General features: G+C 36.0%; 1 protein-coding gene across 16 annotated transcripts in view; it reads right to left on the bottom strand.

The window, feature by feature from the left end:
• The window catches only part of RIMS2 (regulating synaptic membrane exocytosis 2), a gene marked incomplete at its 5' end in the record, with an annotated part of 447,679 nt that overhangs the window by 351,757 nt on the left and 80,244 nt on the right, over nt 1-15,678 (bottom strand). For all 16 annotated transcript variants that reach the window (XM_082754487.1, XM_082754461.1, XM_082754481.1 and 13 more), the window contains one exon: nt 14,742-14,952. In XM_082754487.1, coding sequence (XP_082610613.1) covers nt 14,742-14,952 — 211 coding nt within the window. The remainder of the gene's footprint in view (nt 1-14,741; nt 14,953-15,678) is intronic.

Here is a 15,678-nt window from a genome sequence, read left to right as displayed (position 1 = left end):
AGGCATATAAACCCTTTCTCATCTGATACCGAAGTACATATGTGGATGTAAAAGGATTTTCACACCTATTTACTCCTCTAGTTACTGTTCTGGTTTATCCTTAAGCAAGAAACACATCTGAATGTGCTCTCCAAGCATGGAGTTTGCTAACAAAAGCAAATAGTTTTAATACGGAGTTATATTAAAAAACTCTGTAGTCTTTAGATTGCACTAATTAAGACTATTCTGAAGGTAGACTGTATCAAGAAGTTTATTATCATTTCTCCAATTAACTTTCAAGTGCAAGAAAAACTAGAAAAGGAAAATGGCAATTTCTAGGGCCACATCCCCCTTTCCTTGAACATCATGGTATCACTGATCTGTCCACGAGGAAATGGGACAAAGGGCTTTGCAGTGGAGAAATTAGAAGCCTCATTCCATCCCACTGTCCCCCAACTTCTCCAGCAGCTCACAGAAGTTAATATGAAGTTTAGATACAACATAGTGTAATCTCCCTGTTCCTTGACTGACAGAGTGTATCTTAGTATGACAGTAAGGTCATCAAAGTTAACAACACATAGAAAGAGATCTGATTTAGGAATAACACTTGTGTGCCAATTTAGCCATCAATATGATTTATTTACTATGTGTGCTTCTCACCAGGATTTCAGTAAAGTTTAACATTACAACCTTAATAAGACATTGACTATTTTTTCTTATACGTAACATTGTGACAGCCTTGAAAATACTGAAAATCTTAGTATTTAAAGTTATCTACACAGAAAGTTTGAAGGTATTTACATTTACTTATGTTTTGCAATCCAACTCCAAGAAACAGAAGATAGAAAAACTGTGAGTTTTCACTGTCATGTTTGTTAGAAGCACCTTCTGTTAGTGGAGGTAGGCCCCTTAGTGATGAGGGAAACAGGAGTGAGCTCTGAACTCAGTAGAGATAAAGGAGAGTAGCTCAGACAAATGGATACATGAGAAATAGGATCAGAGAACACACCGGGACAAGTGAACTAAGACAGGAAGGTCTAAGTTGCCAACCCTCTGAATTACTTTTAGAGATCCCAATCTGAAAGACAACACTCAAGAGTTGAGGAAAATCATTAAGCTTCCTGCAGCTGAGAAATGTCTCAGCAAAATGATCCTAAATAATAGCTGGTACAGGAGACTTCTGTCAGAAGTATTTTAAGTCTATGAAATATCCTGTTGTTTTTGCAAGTTGCTTTGTAAAGAAGTTGTTTTTCCCAAATTTCAGTCATCAAGAAATCAACGTATTTGTTTAACAGCATATCCCTTAGAGCATTGACAGACCTTAAAAAGCTTGATAATACTCGGAGAGTGTTTCCTGATAAGACACAGAGGTCAGGGTCAAGTGTCAACAGTAGGTAAGAGTTTACCCAAACAGGTATTTTCCAAAAGCAAGAAGGCAACAGTGTTAGAAATAACCCATGATGGGGGCTATTCCCAATGATTATTACAAATTTTTGTCACATGTGGGCAATTCCAGGCTGCCTCAGGGCACCGTGGAGGTGCAGGCCTGCAACACAGCTGGGGCAGGAACAACAGGATTCTCGGTCAGGCCCAGGATCTCTTCAGGGAGACAGTAGTAAAATGAGAAACACACTCTCTCTTGTTTAACAGTTCGAATGAAATTTCCACAAAACGATGTGAGCGTTCTCGCCACCACTTTGGTCTCTCCTGACTGGAATAATAAAATTCATTACTCTAGAATACGCCAAAGGAAAACTGGGGAATCATAAATTTTTATCTGCAGTAACACACATAGGGACAGCAAGGCCCTATGTTAATTGCTTTTGATCTTTTCTAATGTAATTTTACATAGAATTGTTTTATGAGGCTATATTGCCTAAGTGACTGCATTTGTCTGAACTCAGTCTGTCTAGAATCACAAAAATGATTAAATCTTTATTTAATAATTAAAGTTAAAATAAAACTCCAGAGTCGGTCCAGTTATTAGGGAAATTAACCTGGGAATCTGTTCAGTAAATATGTTTGAATCTGATTTTGACTAAAGGAGACTTTGAGACAATTTCATCAAAAAGATTCTCCAGGTTCTTAAGACTGGCGAAGGTTGAAGATTTGATTTTCAAAGACAAGCTATTTGTTTGTGCCTTTAAGTATTTCAAAATACATACAATTACAAAGGCAGAAGACCCATTTCAAGGACGGTGTTAAATGTTTTACCCACTTCACACAGTAGATAAAAACAGAACAAGGATGAAATTCCCTAACTTTGCACCTCAGGTTTGTCCTTTACAGAATTATAAGCTGTTCTGCTGAAGGCTTTCATTTACCTGTAGCAGTTCACAGATTCCCTAAAAACAACTTCCTTCTAAAAGAGATGAAAGAGCAGAGAAAGGACCAGACTGTCCCTATGCCAGGCTGCTGAACTGCCCACTTCATGTCACAAGTATCCAATTTATAATGCAGAAATACAGCTATGAAAAGAGAATCGATTCTTCCAGTATGAGTTACAGGTGTGTGATAGTATATGTGAGATTAGCACTTAACAGTTCGGTCTTTCCACTCGATCTGTCTGCTGGACTCCAGATCAGGTTCCAGTATCACCACTGCTTACTTGGGAGACTATTCCCCATAGCACTGCTACGAAGGGGTTGAATGAAGAATAGGGAGAAACATCTCACAAGGAGGAACATTAAGGATTTTGTCTTTTGAAAGACCCTTTTCACCTTCAGATTTCAAAAAGTGTCTCTTCCATGTCATACACTCCCATACACACCATCTTTTTGCCGCAGCGGACTCCAGCTTTATGACAATCAGTGACTGCCTCCTAACTTCCTGAGACGAGAGAAAAAACAGATTTCATTACCAGCTACAGACATTGTCTAATCCAGAATGAGATTTTCACTCTCTTTCAGACAGGGCAGCATTGACCTTAACAATATTTGTTGCAAATTAGAGTTCCAAATAATTGAATTAAGTTGGAGCTAACTCAAACCATAAAGCTGTTGGGTTTTTTGTTGTTTTTGTTTTTTTAAATCTCTGTGCCTGAGACAGTTATTAAACAAAGAATAAGAAAACAAGCACTTGAAAAGCATGAATTGATGTATCTAAACCTCAAACATTCAAAACTAAACATTCCATAGGGATTTTAGAAGTTTTGAAAAGCCAGAACCATAACCAGCAAGTGAAGGAAGCTAAAGCAGAAGGATCCGTGTTTTCTCCTGCCAGCTGTTTCCAAAAACTTCTTTTAAGGTTTACTTGTGTCCTCAAACTACCACCGACTTTAAAGCTACTGCCTCCAAGCAAAGATATAAAAATATAGTTTTGTTTAAAAACAAGCTAAACTTCAGTCAAAACTAAAATATTCACCACTAATTCATTTAGTAGTATATGCAGTGAAGATATGTTTTTACACAACCTATATGGCACTCCTTAGTTCCTTATGTTTTTAATCGTTTAATTTAATGTTTTTCAATGATATAGCTGTATGTTTTCACTGCTACAGCTAATGATGTTGCTCATCTTAACAAATTTATTTGGTTAGGAATATAATTGTGAAAATCTAAGTAGGAGGAAGGAGATCCTGTGCACCTTTATTTTCTGAAATACACTTCACTTCAGTCAGCCTTAATTGAATCTCGTTTCTTAAACAGCAATGCTCTACTTCATGGTCACATTTGATTGAATAATAACTAATGCACAAAATCCTTTAAAATGTACCTTTGTTATTTAGAGAAAATATAAATACAGAAGGTGGAAAAAAATCACTGAACATTATTTTTCCTTTAAAAATAGTCAACTATTTCCTCCTCAGAGATGATCTTTCTCGTTTATAACTTAACATAAATGACTCCTTTCTGTCACATTTGAGCCTTCATTTTGCAAAAGTACTTGATATACAGTGATACCAGACTAATGAATGGCTGGGACAAGTGATTTGACCTGGAAACAGGTACAGCTTTATACTCCAATATGATAGCAGTATGAAATGTAAGTTCTCTTCTATGCATATTTAACAGTACAATTGCAATATTAAAACAGACTGAGAATTCATGTCCAACTCCATTCCCCATAATAAACAGCACCAGCAGCCTGGCGTATGATTGTCCCCTTCATTCATCACCATGGACAGCCCCAGTTTTTCTCTATAATCTTAATCTTTATTTCTCGAGACAATGAACTGAAATATTAAAATACTTTCTGTTCTTTAACACCTCACAGGCTTTGGATAAACCTGATTTTCCAAATTCATATTGTTGAATCATACAGTCAACATCCTACCAACAATCACCAAATATTTATAGCTTTATCCATAAGTAGATTGAATTTGCCACTCTATGGCTACTCAATACAGAACAGGCTTCCTAAGAAATACTGGAATTCACACCTTCCCTAATATGTTAACAGTGGAAAACTGCTAACAACAAAAAGAGGTAACTGATAACATTAAGGACTCTTTGTGTGGATTAACATACTACTAAATGCTGTATTACACAAAATTAAAAAAAAAAAAATCCTATTATTATAAAAATAATAAAAATAATAATCCTATTATCAACTAGTAACTGGTGTTACTTCATGGCTTCTGTGAATTCACAACATTTTAATTGAGAAAAAAAAAATCTGAAGATGCAGGCCAAAAAAAAAAATCTATGTAGTCCTCTAACAGACTAAGGGACCATTATGTGTCCCACCATAAAGATCGCTTGCCCCCTAGTAAAAACATAGCCTAAATGGTAACAGCAAATGACTTAAAACTTTTATACTAAGCAACATATTTCTGAGCCATACACATGAACTAAATGTGAGCCTTGACACTGCTACCAATAAAAAAAATCCTATTTTTTGCAATGAAAGACTGTGCCATGTTGCATATGAATGCTGAAGTATCTCTTTAGTCCGTCAAATATTGGAACTTACTTGCCGAGCACTACAGGGCAAGTTGCTGTACAATTGCAGTTCCCTTCAGAATACATTAGTGATTTTCACAGAAGAGCAGATTTACATTAGCTCAGGTAGTTTTCTTGATTCCATTCTCTTTTTTAATAATTGCATATAGTCTGGTAAAATATTGAAATATATTCAGGCTTATTCTCAAATTCATCTTTATACTACCTTTACTAAGTGCATCTAAAATAAAATCAGATTAAAATATTTGCTTCTGGTGTAATATCAGCAAAATAAACACAGTGTCAGTGACATGCATAACTTCTAGCGTTAATTCAACATTATGCTCAATACAATATGTGCACCACATTTTCTGAATGCCCGTGTGCCATTTAATTTAAAAAATAACATATGTTAATGGATTGCTCTATGACATTGCTGGCTTATTCCTAGACGGTAAGAACAGATATGTTTTCTTAGTTATTATTGACATCTAACTGTACTGTCATTAAAAATCAAGACTTAACTACCATGTTACAAAAAGTTACTAAAAGAAGGCAAAACATTGAGAACATCAACAGCATTTGAGATTGAGAATATCAACAACACTGCTACTACATAGGGAAAAAGTTATTTTTAAAGGTTTATGCCACTGTGGTAAAATTAATTTGTATTTTTGTAAGAGAAACACCTCCCTGACAAATTTTTTTTTTCCAACTGTGCACATATCATATTGCAAAACTAAAGAAAAAGAAGGAGCATGCTCACAGAAGCTGCAGAGAGGAATATCATGCATAATGTCCACAACAACTCACAAATTATTAGTAAGTTATCTGAAAAACACGTAAGGCTTTCATGCCAAACATTGCTTTCATTTCAGTGATAGTAACTCCCCTTGCCTTTAGCAGGAATTACACATGTGTAAATAAAAGCAAATGTAGGCCAGGAAACAAGTCTACGCATAAAAGAAAAGGACTTAAGACAGAAAAAAGGCTCTAACCACTTTGTCCTCCTGGAGTTCATATCCACGAAAGCAAGAAAGAAAAGACAGAAAAAAAAAAAAGACAAAGAAGGAAAGAGTCACTTTCATTCTGAAAGCAAGCAGTAGTATCTGTTAGTAAAATAAATGAACAAATTTCAGAGGAATTATTATATGTCATTCTTATTTCCCATAGTGGTGACGAGGATCCAGTGAAAAATATTTCATTTTAATAATTTTCTTATTTTTCTGGGTGAAATTGAGAAATTTTATGTATACAAGAAAATATTTGTACAAATTAAAATTATTTTCTTGATGGAATTTTCTAAGACATGACTCCAAATTATTTTGAATTACCTTAATAAATCAAATGAGGCATGTCATAAAAAGGATGCAGAATTTAGCTCCACATGCCTTGGACCCCAGCATTGCAAATGATAAGCATGCATCAACCTTTTGCACTTGCACTGAGTCCAGTGAAATGAAGGATTTTTGTTTATTCTAGCCAGAAATAGGGGATACATTATGGCATAACTGCATGTTCATCATTCAATAGCTCTTTAAAATACTAGGGTTTTAAAGCACAAGGAGACAGAGTTTCTCAAGCATTTATTGCATGTCATGTCAGATCTGTATTACTTATATTACTTATATTACTATATTACTTATATACTCTTTTTCATATTCATAAATATTGAATACAAATATTCCCAGTATTATTTTCCTTGAAGGAACTGTCTTTCTAGCTCAAAATGTAAATGGATTAATACTTCAGAAAACAAAAATATTCAAAATGGTTTCAGACAAAACTATTTCCCATTTTTGTGAATGATGATGAAAATGCATAAAATGAGCAATATTTTCTGGTACCTCAATGTCACATGCCAATACATAGACTAAATCTAGGCATGCAAATGAGCACTATGCTGCGTTGGAAATACAGCTGCTCACATAGAAAGGGTGACAACTCATTTTATAGCTTTATTATTCAGATATCCTTATGACATGTAACTTTGTGCTCCTGTGCTCTTACAAAAGTTTTAGGTTGCCCCCAATGCTAGAGACACAAACAAACAGGACAGAATACAGCAGAGCCAGCTAAGACAGTCAAGGGGCAGAGCACACAAGGAGAACCTGAGGGACACAGGATTATTTAGCTTAAAGGCTGGGATGTGGATGGGTAAGGGAAGAGGGGAACTGTTTGCAATCTTCAACTACTTAAAGATAAGCTATAGAGAAGACAAAGCCAGAATTTTCTTGAAGATGCACAGCTGAAGGACAATGGGTTGGGCAGGATGTAAACAAAGAAAGAAAAAAATCTCGAGAGTTGATAAGTACTGCAAGAGGTTGCCCAAAGAGGCTATGGAATGAATCTCCATCCTTACAACTCAGTTAGATGAGGTCCTGAAAAACCTGGTCAAACTGTGAAGTTAATCCTGCTTGAAGCAGGAGATTGGACTAGATAACCTCCCCAGGTCCTACCACCCTCAGCTTACTCTGTGATCCTATGTGCAGTGGTAAAACCTAAAGCATTTTCAAAGATGCTAGAGTTTTTAGGGTATTCTCAGTTAAAGAAATAGGAGATAGCATTGAAAGCTATCTAAAACCAAAGAACTTGTAAGCATTACCATTCCGTGTGCAGTCATTTATCTGCACAGCATAGGAAAGTACCACTGCTTTCCTAGCAGGGCTGCCTGTCCCACCACAGCAAGAGTGGCAGGAGTTGTTCATAGATGTTTGGAGTAAAAACACCTAACGCCTCAATCTCTCATTCTCACCTCTGGAGAAATACACTCTACTACGCAAGAGGAGCATTACCACGTGTTTTTAGCACAGAGGCTAAACATTTTGTAATCATAAATGCCTGCCTGGTTAGGTTCCTTTCTCGGTGAATGTCTCTCAACTGCAGGAAGCAGTAAGTAGGAGCACAGAAGAGCAAATGGGTCAGACTAGCCCCACTCCCCAGTTTAAGGATACAGACAACAGTTAAAAACTGTTTGATTTTAAACAAGAGAGCTTGACAAAATTTAATTAATTCCTACAAGTAATGCAGCAGGTAAAATAGCAAATATTGACAAAGGTAACGTTTTAAATGCATGAAAAAAAATGCTATGATTTTTATCATAGAACTTAACTTACTGTTCTACCTACCTAGGCTGACTACTCTTTGAAGCTGAATTGTCTGTTTCTAGCACAGTATTTACTGTCTTAATAACTTTTAAAATCTTGTTATTTAGCTTCAGTTTTTCATAATCTCCAGTGCACCAGTATTTCTGAAATTTTAAAACAGACTATAAACAATGCCTGTGATATTTCAAGAAACTGCTTAGAAATAGTGCAATTTTGAGTATTAATCCCATATAATCTTCACTATGCAGTACCCATAATTTGATCATTTAATGATGTGGTGTTATGTGTAGCGTTCTCCTCAATGATACACAGTGAAGCATGAGACAAAAGGCAATAAATACAAGATAGAACTTGGCAAATTCAGACTAGATGTAGGAAATTTTTGTTTAGTTTTTAAGCAAGAGAGTGGTGAAGCACTGGAACAGTTTGCTCACGGTCGCTGCTGAATCTCCATCCTTGAAGACTCAAGCTCACTGGGCAAGGTCCTCAGAAAACTAATGTAATTCAAAATTCTTTGAGCAAGAGGTTGGGTGAGACACCTTCAGAGGTCCTTTCCAACCCAATGATTATTCATCAATAGTCTGTCCTCACTCATTAAGAAAATCTAGCTATATTAGCCTTTTTAAATAGCTTTCAACTACACACTATACACCTGCATATATTTAAACATTCTGCTTAGCCATCAATATGAATCTTTCCCACTTTTATCTCTTTTCCAAAAATAATGACTAGCATAATTTATTCAATGTCCTGACTATTTTTATGCTACTCTAACATGGTGTTCCAGTCTATCCAAATTGTAAGTGATAATTATATATATAAAATTTTAACTATTAAATATTCTAATAGTCTTCTGCAAACACGTGGATGATCTACCCCTTTTCATACTGTGAATTATGTTCTAATCTACATTTTCCACTCAGTAGTTTTCACCTAAAATACAAGGATCTTTAGAACATTTAAGAATAAAACCATAATGCATAAGAAACAAGTTAATATAAGAAGAAAAGTAAAGATGACAATATATAAGCCAAGTAATAGAGAAAACTCATTTCAAATCTAAAAGAAACAAGCTCTCACTGTAACACTGATCTGTATTTAAGAGAAGACAGCTTAAGAGCTTTGAGACAGTTTTTCTAATAACTACTCTTTCATCACTAGGTTCTAACATTAGAAACTATTGTCTCATAAATATTGATCTGGTAACACTTCTGTTCACTTTCATTTTGCCAAATCTGAATTTGTGTTCAACAGTTTCCAATAGCTTCACTTTACTTTAAAGAATTTAATATTAATCTCAGAAAAGCTAAAGTAAATGCTAAATGCATCCTAAGAATGTAAGCAAGGAGAACAGAACTCATATTTCCTACAAACTCAGTCAATATTTGTGAAAATTGCAGCAGATAAGTCATTTTCATGTATCAGTAGAGAAGTCTCTTCTCTCTTAGCTTAAAAGATATTCCAAAGTACAAGCACTGCTTAGGTAATGATTAAAATAATACATATTTACTCATTTATAAACTATATACTCATAGGAGATGTAAGATATTTCTCAGAAATTAACAGCATAGGAAGAGCTTTAAACACTTCAACATATCAGTGTAAATTCTCCAATGCAAAGCAGCAATTCCAGAAATTGGTGGCTTTGGAGGCAGTTCTGACTCTAAATCCTGTCATTCACACTGTAACGTGTCAATCCCAACAGATCAACAAGACTTGATTCAGACAGAATCTACCTATATGGAGCAACTTTGAGGATGAAGTGGCTCTTTTCAGAAACAAGCAATGAAATTTAAATGAAATGTGAAATTCAAGACAAGCAGTTACCCTTCATTAGACACCTAGGACTACCTCCAGCTTCTCAGCTGCTTCCCCCAGCATTGATGCACAGCATTTGAGTTCACACCAGTACGACATAAGGAGTGACATGACTGACCATATGAGAGACAGTCCAGTCAGTCGTTTCAATAGCAAAGATATTTAAGAAATTATCCCATCCAGTTCTCAAAGAACAAATGCTTAAAAAGCAACAAATTGGTCAGATTTTGGCAATATTTATTTGGTTCCATGTGAAAATGCAAGTACATTTTAACATCAGTTTTGTGGGAAAAGGCTTTTACCTCCATGAATATTCAGACAAAGAAATGTGAGTAAAATTACTGGACTTTCATTCCATATTCAGAAGAAATGTAGCATTAAAGTCAATATCTACACCTTATCCTTTAAAAAATGTTAGAAGGTGAATCTGGTATTTGACTGGGTAAGCCAAAGCCACTGTTCAAGAAAGTATGTTTTCACCTTAAGTGCAAAAGTATCAGTTTGCCTAATATTATCAGTTCTTCATTGTGTCAGGATCATAATAATCTCTAAGGTTTTTGAAAGCTTTGAAACAGAGTGAAGAGTTCAAATATGCCTAGCCTCTGTTGAAATTGAAGCTATCATCTGCTCTTTAATGAGATTCAAAACAGCCACCAAGTGAAAATAGCCTAAAATAATAAAGCGAGTAACAAAAATAGTTTCTGCAGTTATCACTTGAAAGAAATGATAATATCCACAAAGCTTCTATTAGAATCACAGATATATTTTTTTTCTGAAGAATCGAGAGAACCTGAGGTGTCAGTACAGAAATGCTGCAGCTGGGTATCAGTATTGCTACGTATAAGTTCGCATGAGAAGCTTACAGGCTGGAAAGGAGCAATATCTCCTGGTTCAAAATGATTGCTGTGCAAGCCTTTCATCTCAGTACCAAATGCAGCAATGAGAAGAACTACGTTTTGCTAGGACAGCTGCTTCTATACTGCCCCATCACAGCCAGGGCCAGTGGCCTAGCCAGGGCCAGGAGCAGGGCACAAAGGGTGATTTCAGCCAGGCCATGCCCCCACCAACAGAGCTGTGTCCCACAGTCCCCACACGAGGGGAACAGGGCAATCCCAACAGGGCTGTGGTGATGAGGCAGAACCAAGGCTGGCCAGCAGGCCCAGCCTACAGATGCAGGTCAGTAGGGGCGCAGCCCAGCCATGGCACCAAGGGAATGACCAAGGCCGAGTGCCTGAGCCAAAAAGCAGCCCCAAGCAGGGGGTGGAAGCCCCCACAGGGCTCCTTCTCCCACCACTTTACCTGGGCTGATCCCAGGCTGCAGCTGTGTCCCATCAGAGCTGCCCTCAAGCACAGGCAGCCAAACACTGCTGGAGGTGAGGGACGGGGAGGGAGTTGTGCTAAGGACCATGAGATACATGGCTGAACTGTAGTCCTGCTAGGTTGGGGTATAACTTTGGAAAGCTGCTCACCTCAAATTAAATGGTGTTAATCGTTGTTTAGAAATGTTTTAACAGTCATGGATGGTCACTGTGGCATTGTTGTTTTCCGATAACCATGACCAGAGTTCAGGTGTGCTGGAGGTCTTTAATGTATCTGATAATATGAACTCTATTCTACACACAGAGAGACTGAGATATGAAATTCATCCCAGTTAGAAGGATAACTTTTACAGTCTCCAATTGTGAATTTGAATCTTTTAAATAGGAGACTGTCTTCGGAATAATTCAGCAGCTTCCTTTTCTTTCTTCCTGAGATAATGGCACAGAGATTCTTCAGAAAGAAGACTACAGTTTTACGTTATCAGATTCTACAGGTGTTACATGGCCTAAACTAAAGAACAGGAAAAAAAATGGTTTGAAGAAATCCTTTCCATCAAGTCAGTAATGTCACATGTCTTTTCTAGAGAAACACAGAATCGAACAGTGTCTCTTAAGGATCAACTTATTTGTATGCGATTGCAAATCACTGTGTTTATGCCAAATCCTAGTGACCTGGAAATCCTGCCTGTGACAGACTAATTCTTTGGTGCCTGTCAATTGTCAAACCAATGAAATGGATTACACTTTGTGGCTTCATATGGATGGTCCACACTGTACGTCCTGCAGTTGGAAATGCACTCAACAAAGAAGGGAAAAGAACTTGATGGTTCTCTGAAAATCAAACATAACCCCAGAGAAATAATCAAAATGCAAATTTTTGACAGAACCAGAGGGAACTGAGGGAAATTTCCTATATACATGTATATACCCTGTGTAGTTCAAACACAGATGTTAGGCCCTATAAAACAACTGAAAATCTCTAATTTTTGATGTTCAAAGACAAAGAGAGAAGAATGTTTCAGTGGGTGTAACTGATAGCAGACTGCTGAACATCCTTAAAGCAGATATTCACCATACTTCAAATTAAGTTTTCACACAAGTATTCTTTTCTTCCTCTAGGAATGAAAGATTGATTTAATGAAGTGGCATTCTGAGCTGTTGAAAATTATATTTACTGCACACAAGTTTTATCTATCTGAAGGCAGTAGATGTCAAACATTTTAACATATAAATTTCTCAGCTGCATAAGTCTCGTTCTGCTGTCTACTGCCTCACTCTCTGTATTTTCCTGTATAATCAGTGTATGATTAAGAACGAATAGCAGTGTTACCTTGTGTATCAGTGGTACCTATACCACTACAAATTGGTGTTATATGATTTATTATTTGAGAAACACAATTGTAATCAATCTGAAATTTTTCATAATCATAAGAGATGCCAGTTTAAGCTCCCTTATTCACACAGAATTTAAACTCCCCATTCTGGTTGAATGCTCCTATCCCTAAAGTCATAAGCTGGAGCAGAGAAGCAGCAGTACCATCATTATCAATTTTATCTGTTTGATCTAGAAGGAACTTCCACATAATAATGCTTTTTGTACAAAATGGACTTAATTTTAATGCAAACGTATGAATCAGCTATGTAAGTTTAATGTTTTAGCTATGTAAGATAAAGGTATAAACTTTAGTAAGGAAAAGTCATGTCTGTTACATTTAATTCCTTCAAGGAGTCACTGAGTAAGTGATACCTGCTGATACAACTGAGTTTGGCCTCTTGGGATTTTAAAGAATATCAGTGGCAGTGAAATAGGAATTAATTATTCCATAAGAAAATTTTATTAGTTTAAGACAAAAAGAAAAGAACATGAATAAATGGTCAGGGCTTTTTATGGGAGAGGTATCACCAGTGAAGCCTCACAGAGAATCTCTCTAGAGATGCTCTGTCCAGCATATTCATAAGTGATCAAGAACAGAAAGGAATGAGAGTCAGAAAAGTTTATTTACCACACTAAATTATCCACAGTAGTAGAAAAATGTCAACTGAGAAAAGTTGCTGAACAGACTCATAATACTGAAAGCAGAAGTGGGCTTGCAGAAAGACAGATTTAGATTAGACAAAGAAAAACTTTCTAAGTCTAGAGGGTATTGGAAGAATCCACTGGAAACCTGTCAAGAGACAGTAGAGAAATTTCTGCCAAGTTCAGATTCATCCTGAGGAAGATTCCTTCCAACTCAAACCATTCTATGATTCTAAATGATGTCTCAGAACATCTCATTAGAAGAAGCCTTCCTCCTAATGCTTTTGTTCTTTGACTCTTAACTAGTGTATGACTCTACTAATGTAGACATAATGAATCCAAGAAAGTGTCTCAATGGTATTTTATAGTCAGATGATATCAGTACAGGAATTATTATATCTCTGAGTAATGGTAACACAATTTAGTTATAAAAAGCAATAATAATGTGAGCTCACTCAAGACAAAAGGTTCTATACAAATTTTAAAATTACTTTTAACAAAATTTGGTCTTATCAAGGCAGTTTGACAGATTTACACATAATTTCAGTTACTTTAATCATCAGCAAGTAGCAGGTTCTTTTCTACCCTGTCAATCAAAACTTGAGTCCATTATTTAAGCCTCCTTTTCAATCTTGGACAAAAAATACATAACATTGTCACCTGCCTTCCAAGCGATTAAGATAATATTTGCAGTTTGCATGGTATTTGCAATGACTATTACAAGAAGAAACTGATTTATGGAAATAAATGATACTGACAAATGATTACATTAATAAATGATTGTAGTGATTTACAGAAGATGTTGCAACAAAAGGCTAGCATAAGGAGTCCTGAGTAGTCAAGAATATTCTACAGATATCTGTCTGAAACTGAGAAAGATGTGTGAGATGCCAACATTTTATCTAAAACACTGAATTTAAGTTCTTTCAGAACTTAAGTTTTCTGATTACTTCTGTTCTACTGAATGTTTTATTCTATGACCAAACTTCTTAAAAATCCAACTTGCTGTTTTACCTGATGTTGTATAATAAAAAACAGTATACTAGCTGAAGCTCCATACTGTTAGTGCATTGCATTTTTACTAAGAATATTTTAATGTAATATACTTACATGTGTATATATATGTGCATATGTTTAATAGATAAACATTTTAAAAAGTCCGTAACGTACTCTATATACTGTTCTGGCACTCACTTTACGATAATCTTGTACAGAGGATTCTGGGCAAGCATAATATTTAAAAAAAAAAAAAAAAAAAAAAAAAAAAAACTTGCTCTAATTTGCAATAGTCACAGTGTCTCAACATTAGCATCACTGGATCACTAGCTATATCTCCCGGCCTCCAATACAGAAACTCGATCCTCTATTCAAAGAATTGTACTTGCATAAGTCTTACAGTAGAAATGTGGCATGTGTTAATGTAAAGGACATAGTCACAAATCCATCTGCAAATGGAAATTATTTGAAATGAGGATAGATGTCTTAGAAGACCTTAAAGTAGATATCATTTCATCCTTTAAGGAAATGTGTTTCAGTAGCTATGTGATTAGGATGCATAAGCAATGAATAAAAGACAATGAGGTTAGAAGCTTATTACTAAGCTTTTGTAAGTCCATACCTTATTTGACCGTAAAGACACTCTTCCTCCACAGCGTGCACAGAATTTAGTTTGGCAATATGAACAGTTATGGCCACAGCCATCAGCAAATTTTGTTTTGTGGCAGATGCCACAGGTTGGGGCATCACCCTTCTGCTCCTGCTGCTGCTGTGATTCTTCACCCATCTTCTTCACTTGCTCCTTATACATTTCAAACTGCTGATGTAATTTTCTGCAGAAGAAAAGAGATCATTAACAGTTGGTTTTTTTTCTTTTTATTTAGGCCCACAAATACTTCATAATCACTAAACCACAATCAACTTCAGAACAAAAATCAGAGAGAAATACATGTAATTTATGATGCTCCAGAGGTGTAACCTTCAAGAACTACTACTTCTCCAACTGAACTAAACTCAAGGAGGTGGCCCAACACATGCAGCACACAGTTCAGCTGTTACAAAGACAAGTAATTTGCTTTGGGATGTGACCAAGCTGTGAGCTGCAAATACAACAGTAGGAAACATGAAGTGAGTGATTCATAATCCCATGGTACTAGATGATAAACTGGTTAATAGCAGGAAAAAAAAAATCTCATTTGTTTTTCCAAGTGCACTTTCACCTAGTTCCACCAGACACATGCAAGTATCTTATCTTAATACACCTTATCTTCATTTATCCGACAACACTGGATATTGCCAATATTGCACAGATTAATTATTCTAAAATGCTTTATCATTTATCAAGCAACGGGTGCAACCACAAGCATATAGCAAGATATGTCAACTTAGCAACTTACTATCCGTTATTTAAGCCATTCATATCATTATACATGTCTAGTGACCACCATCTCATGCCACCTCACGATAAAGGACTACCTTAGGTGTAAAACCTAGGAACAATATTTTAAGACACACACATATGCACACACAGAAATCCCACACATTCTACCTTCCATTTC

This window comes from Aythya marila (assembly GCF_965140915.1).
Source record: "Aythya marila genome assembly, chromosome: 2".
NCBI classification, from domain to species: Eukaryota; Metazoa; Chordata; class Aves; order Anseriformes; family Anatidae; genus Aythya; species Aythya marila.
The sequence above is the reverse complement of the archived record's forward strand: the minus strand, read 5'-3'. Positions and strand labels throughout refer to the sequence as shown.